This window comes from Schistocerca americana, chromosome 3 (assembly GCF_021461395.2).
Source record: "Schistocerca americana isolate TAMUIC-IGC-003095 chromosome 3, iqSchAmer2.1, whole genome shotgun sequence".
Lineage (NCBI taxonomy): Eukaryota > Metazoa > Arthropoda > Insecta > Orthoptera > Acrididae > Schistocerca > Schistocerca americana.
Window position 1 is genome coordinate 315541893 of NC_060121.1, and position 12154 is coordinate 315554046.

General features: G+C 38.1%; 1 protein-coding gene across 1 annotated transcript in view; it reads right to left on the reverse strand.

Annotated features, from left to right (window-relative positions):
• LOC124607319 (vesicle transport protein SEC20) overlaps nt 1-11695 on the reverse strand; it is a 37991-nt gene extending 26296 nt beyond the window's left edge. The window contains exons 1-2 of the mRNA XM_047139618.1: nt 11457-11695; nt 8598-8782 (exon numbers count right to left, since the gene is read on the reverse strand). Coding sequence (XP_046995574.1) covers nt 8598-8782; nt 11457-11558 — 287 coding nt within the window. The 5' untranslated portion in view covers nt 11559-11695. The remainder of the gene's footprint in view (nt 1-8597; nt 8783-11456) is intronic.
• Nucleotides 11696-12154: the final 459 nt, after the last annotated feature.

Consider the following 12154-nt stretch of genomic DNA (forward strand, 5'->3'; position numbering starts at 1 on the left):
GAAATTACTAAAGCATATAACTGACTTTATTTCTTTCAAATGCAAGATACAGTTCTAATCAGAATGGTATCTTGTGATCAAGACAAATAAAATTTATATTGAACATTCAGATCGTGTGCTTCATTCTGACAATGTCAAGCTTTACAAAACAGAGTAAGCTCAAAATTCATGACAGATATGAAGAGTTTTGAACTAAAATATTTGATACAATGAATGGTGTTCTTTTAATGTTTAAAGAAGGAAATGAGTAAAAATGATGGTCGTTTTCCAGTGAAAATTATCCCACTACCTCTTCCTTGTTTCAAAGTCAAAGTTCTGCAAATAGCTGTCAGAATGGAATAATATTTTTCATCATTTTCACTATATGACCTTTCAATTCATCATTAGGAATGATGATTTGATCAGAAAAAGGTGACCATGTTATTTGATTGTGTGTGACTATTATTATTATTATTATTATTATTATTATTATTACTAATAGCAAATGTCCCCATTGGAGAGCGATAAGCATGTGATTTCCAATCTTCTTAGAATTCTTCTTATTTCCCCAATATTTCTTCATTTTCTCCCCAAAAGCCGCCTTTCTTTCTCCGGTCCACTTTGGTCGGTATGGTTTTGGTTCTATCTCTGGAATAAACTTTCACTTACCAATTTTGCTTCTGAATGTATCCCCGTCTGATGTGCCTGTTACATCAATTTTTGCTTTTGTCAAATCCTCCTTAATTTCAGTTACCCAACATATTGATGTTTTAAGGTATGTCACATAGTCCAATAGACATTTCGTTAGTCTGTTTACAGGTAGTCTTCAATCATCTCTTTCTGATGCCGATTTCAATGTTTGATACTTTTTCTGTTGTCTTGATGATTTGTAGTCTGTATCCATCTGGCGTGCATTGTGGTCTCAGAATTTTCCTAATAATCTTGCCCTCTACTTTCTTAATTTCTTGTAAATCTAGTTTTCAATTCAATGAGTGTGTTTCACTTCTCTATATGACTGTGGGCTTGATTACTGTATTTTAGTGTCCGATTTTAGTACCTTTTGACAGGCATTATTGTTATATAAACTTGAAGCATGTCCAGATGCTTTATTGATTTTCTGCAATCTGTTTTTTGGGCTATTTTTTCAAGTCGTGTTAGTTCAATAATTTCACCAAGGTACTTAAAATGTTTGACTGACGATTTCACCATAATTTCTTTTAAGTTTCGGAATATCTAATTTGGAACACATGAATTCACTATTCTCAAAGGAGTTTGCAGGCCAACCTTCTCTGCACATTCTTTGAGGCTCTCAATTTGTTTTGCTGCTGTTTCTTCACTGTCGGTTAGAATTGCCAAGTCATCTGCAAACACTAAGTATGGAACGCTCAATTTTCCTTGATCTCTTTCTAGTTTGAATGGCTTCCAAAAGTTTTGTTTTCTTAGTTCCATTTCTTATTCTTTCATTACTTTGTCTAAAACAATGTTGAATAATAGTGGCAAGATCCCACCTTCTTGTCTTACTCATGTATTAACTAAGAACAGTTCTGGAATTTCATCTATGAACTTAATATTTGATTTGGTTCCTGACAGTGTTTCTTCGATGAGTTTTCAAGTTTTCGCGTCTAGTTTGCGGTCTTCTTGAGTACTGCAAAAGAGACTGACTATCTATAGAATAATCATATGCTTTTTTAAAATAAAAAAATGTGCAGACTATTGGTTTCAACATGATTGCTTTAATTTTGAAAATAGTTTCTAGATTACAGATCTGTTCTGGGAATAATCTATTACGTCAAAAGCCCGCTAGGTAATCTGAAATTGTATGTTCTAGCTGTTCTTGAACTCTTTTTAGAAGACACGCAGATAAGATTTTGTAAGTGACTGGCAAAGTGAAATGCCTCTGTAGTTTTTCATATCTAATCTCTCTCCCTTTTTGTGCAATAGGTGAATTAGTGCACATTTCCAATCCTCTGGAATTTTTTCTCTCTGCCAAATTTCCTGGATGATTTGAGTAATCTCTTTTAAGGAATTTGGACTAAGGTTCTTTAGCAGTTCAGTTACAATTCCATCTTCTCCCAGTGGCTTATTATTTTTCAGCTATATAATATGACTACAAATTTCTTCTTGAGTTGGTGGTAGTGAAGTTTCATTTGTGTGTTTTAGTTGCAATCTGGGGAGTCTCATACTTGGTTGTGAGCAATTTAGAAGTTGTGAGAAATATTTGGATAACTTTTGACAATTGTCTTTGTTAGTTAGTGTCAATTTTCCATTTTGTTTCCTGAAACAGAGGTTTCGTGGAGTGTATCCTTTGATTTGGTTTTCAAATGTTTTGTAAAAGTCGTGTTTTGTGGTTCCTAAAGTATTCTTCAATTGAGTTTAGTTGTTCATTAAGATATTCTCTTTTAGTTTGTCTAAGTATTTTAGCTCCTTGTTTTCTGACTTCCAAAAAATTCTCTTGTGTGGTTTCTTATTTGTCACAATTATAGTTTAAGAAGGCTCATTGCCTCTCTTCTATCACATTATCACAATTTGAATTCCGCCATGGGTGCTTGGATTTATTCTTTAATGAGATCAGTTCTCATGCTTTCTGTATAATTTTCGTTCAGAAATCTCTCCAGATATTTGTAGGTTGTTTATCCCACACTTCTGTAATTTTTTATTCTTGGATTTTTTCAAACCAAATTTGGGAATTAGTGGTGTTTTCCTTCGGCATTTCCTTTTTAGTGTGAATTTAATTTTGACTCTGGTAATGTAGTGGTCAGAATCAAAATTTGTCCCTCTGCAGACTCGAACATCGTGTTTTTCTTTTTGGAAATCATAGGGGATCACCACATGGTCTACCTGAAATTCACCTAGCTGAGGGACTGGTGATTGCCACATTTTTTTTGGTTCTTAGGGTTCTTTCGAAGTGATATCGACACGATTTTTAGACTGTTTTGTTGGCACAACTTGATGTGCGTGACACCATTCTGGTTTGTGAATTTGTGTGCGGAGTAATTGCTGACTGTTTTTTCATATTTCCTCTCTTTACCAATTTGTGCATTGAAATCGCCGAGAAGAATTTTTACGTCCTTCTTAAGAAGTCAGATATGTTATTCCGTGTGTAAGTGTATCAGAGAATGTGTATGGGTCTGCAATGTAACTGTTAAATAATTTAGTTAGATGTGAATGTGTTGAGGTGAACTTCTTTAACCAGAAATTTGCTATTTTATCATTTCCAGGGGCTTTCCAATTGTGAGTAGAATTAATTGCTTGGGTGACTTCATGCTGCAAAATTATCACTTCAGGCATTTGTGGTATCATCTTGTATGTGTCTGTTTCTGCTTGTATCCATCGTGCATGCCTATTATGTTGTACCGGGTTTGACCATATGTTGCTCCAGAAGTGTTCCATGTCTGTTATGTTTGGTGGATTGTCTATTTTAACGTGTGTGTTATCTATTGTCTGGTAAAATTTCTTTTGGTTTGTGTTGAATGTTTGGTTTTGTTTCCTTCTATTTTCACTTTTTTTGTATCTTCTGAGTCGTTTGGCTAATGCTTGTAATTTCTGCTTCTTTTCGTCTAATTGCTCTGTCGCTTCTTGTTGTGAGATTTTACCTAACCTTTTTCGTTTTTTTTCCGAGATTTCATTTCTTATAAATTGTGTTAGCTGTCCGATGTCTTTTCTCAGTTTTCCTATTTTGATCTGTAGCCTGTGTTGCCATGCTGGTTTTGTGGGTTTCTTCTGTGTGTTGGTTGGTTCTGATCTCTGCCTAGTGTGTATATTTAGTGTAGTGAGTGCTCCTATATAAACCAGTAGTTGTAACTCTTCCATAGTTGTGTTTTCATTTATTTTGTTGTGTATGATTGTGTTGATAGTTTTTATTGTTGTTTCGACTTGTGGGTTATTTGGTGGTCTATGCAAGAATGGTCTAATGTCTGTATTTGTGTCTTTGTATTCTATGTATGTTAGCTGAAATTTTTCTTCTATATCTAACATCTGTGTCACTTCGTGTTCTATTTGTGCTTGTTCTGGTGGCTGTCTTAAGATTTCGTTTTCCTCTGATTGTTTAACTGGTGCGTGTTGTTCTTTGTTTGTTTGCTCTGGGATGTTTGAGTCCATTACTGTATTTTCTTCTTCTTCTGATTGCACATTATTTTGTTCCAGTATTTGTTGTACTTGTTGTTTGATGTTTTCTAATTCTGACTGGGGTATCCTGTTATTTTTTATTATTACACGGATCTGATCAGCTAGACGTTGTTCTGTTAAAAATTTTAATTCTGGGTATCTGGTAATAAATGTTGTGTATACTTGTGATCTGTATCCAGTTATGTTGGTTCCTAGGTTTGTTGCTTGGTAATAACAGAACATGAGGTGTGAGACCTGAGTTTCTCCTGGCGTATACAACTTTCAAATAACTTCCGGGAATTCAGCCAGGTAACACTTTCAGCGACCGCCGATATTTCGGCGGGAGAACACCCCACCATTTTCAAGGCAAACTGCAACGGACAGGCGACGTACATGCAAATTTAATACCTCGGTTCTTGGACCCAAGCAGGAAAGATAACACACACACACTGAACACTAGTGCCACCAAAGATGGCCAAAGTCAGAGCTATCGATAGTGAGACTATGAATTCGCAGGTGAGGTAGCATTGAGTCTGTCCCTCTGTTTCTTGACAAGGGAGAGAGCCGGATTCCAAACAGAGTTTAAACAGAAACCTGCATCCCTGTTAACAAGGTTGCTCGCTAATTTAATCTCAACTGCCTCCCGAATCACACTGTCCCAATAGCTGGACGTGCATGCCAATATCTCGGTGTTATTATATAACATGGAGTGACCAGTATCCAAGCAATGTTCGGCAATAGCAGATCTATTTGGCTGCTGTAATCGTGTGTGCCGTTTATGCTCAGTACATCTGTCCTCCACGGTCCTGATAGTTTGACCAATATATGCCATGCCGCAGCTACAAGGGACACGATATACACCCGCCTTACGCAGTCCAAGATCATCCTTAACGGAACTCAAAAGTGCTCTAATTTTAGATGGAGGTCGGAAAACACATTTCACATCGTATTTCCGTAAAATACGACCGATCTTATTGGACGTGTTTCCTACGTAAGGCAAGAAGGCAGTAGACTTAGGTGTTGACTCAGAATTATCATCAATCACCTGATGTACAGTTGGTCGATAGCGCAACGCACGTTCAATCTGTCTATCACTGTAACCATTTTGACGAAATGTAACTTCAAGATGGGACAGCTCAGCTGGTAAAGTCTCAGCGTCAGAAACGATATGTGCCCTGTGTACCAAGGTACGAAGTACCCCTTCACGCTGAGCCGAATGGTGACAACTATTAGCTTGTAAGTACAAGTCGGTGTGAGTACGTTTCCAGTAGACTGCATGTCCCAATGATCCATCATCCTTCCTCCTAACCAACACGTCGAGAAAGGGAAGGCAACCATCCTTTTCCACCTCCATCGTAAAACGAATGTTCGGGTGGATCGAGTTCAGATGTTCTAGAAAGACATTCAAATTCTCCCTACCGTGAGGCCAAACAACGAAGGTATCGTCAACGTATCTATAGAAACAGGCGGGTTTTAAAGGCGCCGACTCCAATGCACGTTCCTCGAAGTCTTCCATAAACAAATTTGCGATCACAGGAGACAACGGACTACCCATCGCAACTCCATCTGTCTGCTCGTAATACTGGTCATTAAACAAAAAGTAAGTGGATGTCAACACATGCCTAAAGAGATTAGTTAAGTCAGCACCAAAGCTGGCTTCAATTAACCGCAACGAATCAGACAGAGGAACACGAGTGAAGAGAGAGACCACATCGAAACTCACTAAAATATCAGAGTCATTCAGCCTCAGTCCCTCCAAACGACGTAAAAAATCAGCTGAGTTCCTGATATGATGTTCACACCATCCTACTTGTGGACTCAACAGCGATGCAAGATGCTTGGAAACACGATATGTCGGGGTGCCGATGTTACTCACTATAGGACGGAAAGGAACCCCTTCCTTATGAACCTTTGGAAGGCCATATAACCTAGGGGGAACCGCACTATAGGTGTTAAGCCTCTTGATTGTGTCCTGCGACAAACCACTTTTCTTCAGGAGGCTGTTGGTCTTTCAACACTTTTCGTGGGGTCAGCATCGATTCTGCGATACGTTGAATCAGATAGTAAACGTTGCATCTTTTGTACATAATCATGTTTATTTAAAACAACGGTGGCATTGCCCTTGTCAGCAGGTTCCCCCCTAGGTTATATGGCCTTCCAAAGGTTCATAAGGAAGGGGTTCCTTTCCATCCTATAGTGAGTAACATCGGCGCCCCGACATATCGTGTTTCCAAGCATCTTGCATCTCTGTTGAGTCCACAAGTAGGACGGTGTGAACATCATATCAGGAACTCAGCTGATTTTTTACGTCGTTTGGAGGGACTGAGGCTGAATGACTCTGATATTTTAGTGAGTTTCGATGTGGTCTCTCTCTTCACTCGTGTTCCTCTGTCTGATTCGTTGCGGTTAATTGAAGCCAGCTTTGGTGCTGATTTAACTAATCTCTTTAGGCATGTGTTGACATCCACTTACTTTTTATTTAATGACCAGTATTACGAGCAGACAGATGGAGTTGCGATGGGTAGTCCGTTGTCTCCTGTGATCGCAAATTTGTTTATGGAAGACTTCGAGGAACGTGCATTGGAGTCGGCGCCTTTAAAACCCGCCTGTTTCTATAGATACGTTGACGATACCTTCGTTGTTTGGCCTCACGGTAGGGAGAATTTGAATGTCTTTCTAGCACATCTGAACTCGATCCACCCGAACATTCGTTTTACGATGGAGGTGGAAAAGGATGGTTGCCTTCCCTTTCTCGACGTGTTGGTTAGGAGGAAGGATGATGGATCATTGGGACATGCAGTCTACTGGAAACGTACTCACACCGACTTGTACTTACAAGCTAATAGTTGTCACCATTCGGCTCAGCGTGAAGGGGTACTTCGTACCTTGGTACACAGGGCACATATCGTTTCTGACGCTGAGACTTTACCAGCTGAGCTGTCCCATCTTGAAGTTACATTTCGTCAAAATGGTTACAGTGATAGACAGATTGAACGTGCGTTGCGCTATCGACCAACTGTACATCAGGTGATTGATGATAATTCTGAGTCAACACCTAAGTCTACTGCCTTCTTGCCTTACGTAGGAAACACGTCCAATAAGATCGGTCGTATTTTACGGAAATACGATGTGAAATGTGTTTTCCGACCTCCATCTAAAATTAGAGCACTTTTGAGTTCCGTTAAGGATGATCTTGGACTGCGTAAGGCGGGTGTATATCGTGTCCCTTGTAGCTGCGGCATGGCATATATTGGTCAAACTATCAGGACCGTGGAGGACAGATGTACTGAGCATAAACGGCACACACGATTACAGCAGCCAAATAGATCTGCTATTGCCGAACATTGCTTGGATACTGGTCACTCCATGTTATATAATAACACCGAGATATTGGCATGCACGTCCAGCTATTGGGACAGTGTGATTCGGGAGGCAGTTGAGATTAAATTAGCGAGCAACCTTGTTAACAGGGATGCAGGTTTCTGTTTAAACTCTGTTTGGAATCCGGCTCTCTCCCTTGTCAAGAAACAGAGGGACAGACTCAATGCTACCTCACCTGCGAATTCATAGTCTCACTATCGATAGCTCTGACTTTGGCCATCTTTGGTGGCACTAGTGTTCAGTGTGTGTGTGTGTTATCTTTCCTGCTTGGGCCAAGAACCGAGGTATTAAATTTGCATGTACGTCGCCTGCCCGTTGCAGTTTGCCTTGAAAATGGTGGGGTGTTCTCCCGCCGAAATATCGGCGGTCGCTGAAAGTGTTACCTGGCTGAATTCCCGGAAGTTATTTGAAAGAACATGAGGTGTCGATTAACTTCATCTGACCATCTCATCCTCTGTCTTTGTTTTCCTTCTAGGGTGGTTGCAGGAAGCATATCCTGCAAAACACCTCTATTTGGATTTAAATCATTTTCCAGTTGGCTAGCAGTGTCGTTACCATTGTGGGCGGGCATAGGGTTCAAGCGTCGTCCCCGACCATGACGGCGCTTGTCCGAGGCTTCTTTAGTTCTGTCCTGAACCAACTGATCACACTAAAAGGGGGGTTAGCCCTATTAGTGGTTTGTTCTTTTCGTCGCCTTTTACGACTGGCAGAACATACCGGAGGCCTATTCTTTTCCCGGGCCTCCACGGGGATTATTATTATTATTATTATTATTATTTCTTTCCTTTCTCAGATGTTATGTCAGGCTAAAAATGGAAAGTGACGTGGACCTTGATCAAGCATGACTTCCTTTTAACTGTACATGTTACATTGCATTTAGGAACTTTCGGGTAATTGAACATGTATCAATAATTACAGATTTCTGTAGTTGTATATATATGTTTGGATGTAGCTGTATTGTGTTGATGTACTGGTGGATATTGTGTGGTATGACTCCTGTAGTTGATAGTATAATTGGTATAATGTCAACTTTATCCTGATGCCACATGTCCTTGATTTCCTCAGCCAGTTGGATGTATTTATTATTGTTATTATTATTACTATTCAGCTGTTTTATAATAATTGGTAATTACCTTGTTAGTTCATCCTTATAATTGGCAACATCTGACAGAATCTCTCTCTTTGTCTTTTCATTGTCACTTTCCTTAGCCAATGTCTCCAATTTCGTTATTTGTTTCCTCAGGATGGCAATCTTACTACGACCTTCACTGTTCAGTTCATCCAACACTTCCCTGGGTCCTTTGCAAGCATAAATATTCTGCAAAAAGTGAAAACATATGATACAGAATTAGACTTCATTTCACAGTCTGTAAGTGATTAAATATGCTGAAATCTGTAGAGATAACGAAAACTGTATTTGTGAAATTTTCTATCTGCAGTCAGCAAACACTGTAGCTACCTGTTCTATAATTTCCAATTTGTCAAAAACATGTAAATTCCAAGTTTTTACACTAATTTAAATGCACGTCTCCTTTAGGTTCTTCCCATTATATTATGTATACTTGTGCAAGCTCTCAAACCATCTGGTATAAGTTTCACAAAATTTCCTGTTGACAAGTAACTTTAATTATTTAACACTATTTCACCAATATATTCAGTCAATAAGAAACAAAGTGCAACAATTAGAAACTGAACAGGAAGCCATAGGCAGCTTGATTGTTTGCATTTCTGAACACTGGTGTAGAGGAATTGGCTCTGAATACATAGTTTTACCTGCTTATGAATTAGCTTGTTATAATAGCAAAACATTAAAGACAGTTGGAGGCTCATATTTATGTAAAAGGACTCCAATTTATAGTCAGAAGTGATATGATTTCTTTGAGCCAAGAAAAACATTTTGAACTCTCAGTAGTAGACTAGTAGAGAACAAAATACATTAAAAAAACTGTTTATACTGTGCTTATACAGGTCTCCTAATGGCGATGTTGAATCTTTTTCACTAAAATAAGAAAAGTTCGGACAAGACATGCAGTCCTAAAGGACATGTTGTTGTTTATTTCTGAAGTCAGCTTCCTTTTGTTTTACATTTTAGTGAAGAAGTTATAGAAGTTGTGTGTGTTTTTTGTGTTACCTAGCATTTCTTGATAAATGGCAGTTGCTGCTTCTGCCTGATCATATATAACTTGAAACCATTCCACATCCCCAAAAGCTCACCTTCATGAGAGGATTTGTGGAGCTTTATGTAGGAATTAATTAATTAATCGAACAATGATACTGAAGTACACATTATACTGAACTGTAAGGCACATCACAATCATCAACTGAGTACAGATGTCAGGGAAGTTGGTATATGGACGTTGTTTTCACCTGGCTTTTCACCTTTATGATAGCTGTTTACTGTTACTGTATTTGCTGCATGGCGTATGCTGACAGGGTATGCGGAACAGCAGAGACATTTATCCCATTACATGTATGTGGTTCAAGACTGTTGCGAACTATGTTCCACTACATCACAGCTTAATGTGTACAGTGGGTTTCAACATCCCACAACGTTTGACAATGACTGTTCCAAAATACCGATCACACTAATATTTTAACAGCCAAATTCAGAATGACTTCATTCAACAATAAATGTTCTTGCAAAAGAATTGGGATATTCCTGAAATATGCCTGTGGAGAAAATTGGCACAAATAAGAGAAGCACACAACACCATTCTCTGAGGAACTGACTTTCCAAATAGGTCTTCAGAATTAATGTTTGCCAAATCAATATGACTACAACTCATACAAATGAAATTGTGCAATATGACTCAATTTTATTTAGTTGTTAGACACAGTTTCAAACTGGAAACCTCTGCTGCCATCACGTATGGCTTGTTACACTGGTATGCTCCAAAAAATTTGAAATAAGGAAGAAAAGAAGGTCAGAGTTTAAAATCTTTGCAATATTAAATACTTTACAGATGGAGCACAATGCAACTGCTTAATTGTAATGATAGGAACAAATTTGAAAAACAAACCATGGAGTTATTCTGTTGAAGTGATTTACAGAAAGCACATAAAAGTTAGAATAAGGCTACTCTGATGAGGAATTTAACTACATTCCAGCAAAAAATAGCTAACTAACTAACACTCTGCACCATGTAGCTCAATACATTTGCACTTAGGGTTTGACCAAGTAGTTCATGTAATTTTAAAGCGTTTGTAACTTCAGAAAAAAAATCTTCAAACAACTGTCATCTTACTTCTCAATAGCATAGCAATAATCTGATATATTTCTAGCACAGTTTGTACGAATTTTGATTTGTGTGTGAAGCATGTAAGTGAACTCAAACCATGAAAATTTGGTGTTTTACGGCGGAATCCTCCTCCTAAGAATTTCATAGTGGCACCGTTTTAAAAGTCAATTAAATATTTTGTAGCAGCTCAAAAGTAAACTTAAACGGGTATGTAAATAGTGTTAAATGTTCACAATTCACTACAAACACTATTATTTTAATCAATTTGATCTCATAAACGTGCTAAACATTCAAATGGGCAAGACTGACTGACTTGTATCATTAAATTATTTCGTGAAATTCTACAAGACGCTCAAACATTCTTGTTACAGGTGGAACTACTGTGGTGGTATCTACTAAATATTTGAATACAAGCCGCTCTATACAGACTACGACCGAATTACTGTAATTAATTTCGATTTTTTGCTGTTCATCACGTAGAATCTCGCCAATGATTTATACTGTATAGAACCAGAAAATCACCACAACAATGTACTCCAGTTTTCCGGTATTAGAAGCGTATTTCACATCCCCAAAAACTCATTACGGAATAGTTTTTACTGAGCATCGTAAGTAAATACGTATGCATAACTTAGTTCACACGCCGCATCGCTTCACTATGAACCTTGTAAACAAAACAATAAGGAAAATTGTCAAGTTCATTTTTACAGAATGAAAGAAGATGTTTCGTTGGTTACCATCTGTCAAACGTACTTGAATAATTGCTTTCACTTTCAGATTTTCAGTCACAATTTCCTGACGAATTAAGTCTATTACATAGCTCTCATCTGGCGGTTTGTGTGTCTTGTTGAACATTTTTCCCGAATTAACCGTCACAAAATAATGATAAAAGATAAGGTACTTCAAATACTATCAGCTGTACATCCGGAATTTTGTTTACTAAGTTACCACCTGTCTAACACACGCCTAACATATGACAACTAAGTTTTCGCGTCGCTTGCGCGTACAGTGTCGCCAACAGTGATTGTATAATGCCTGAGAGCTTTAAAACTTGTCATCGATTGCTCAAAATGCTAATTAAAAAGCAATTCCATGAAATAATAATTATTAAACGGTTTCCTGGTATGGTTATTTTGAAAAATTAGACCTTCAGAAGGTAAAGGCGGGAATGAGAAAGGTAAAAAAATGGATAATCTTGTATAAGTTTCGAAATTTCGTTGTAAAATTAAATTTTACATCTTTAATGAAAGAAGTGCGGTCGACTTTGTTTTCAGGTTTTAGGATCGGTAAGAAAAGAATTTATGTGGGTAGTTAAACGTGCCCCTGGCGGCTGGCAGTGAATGCAGACAATTATGCATATTGATGACGTATCCATTGTAGCTATAGGACTGTGAAAGCAAAGACGTCACACAATATAGAAAATGCGGATAACGGGATAACTATTCCAGTGG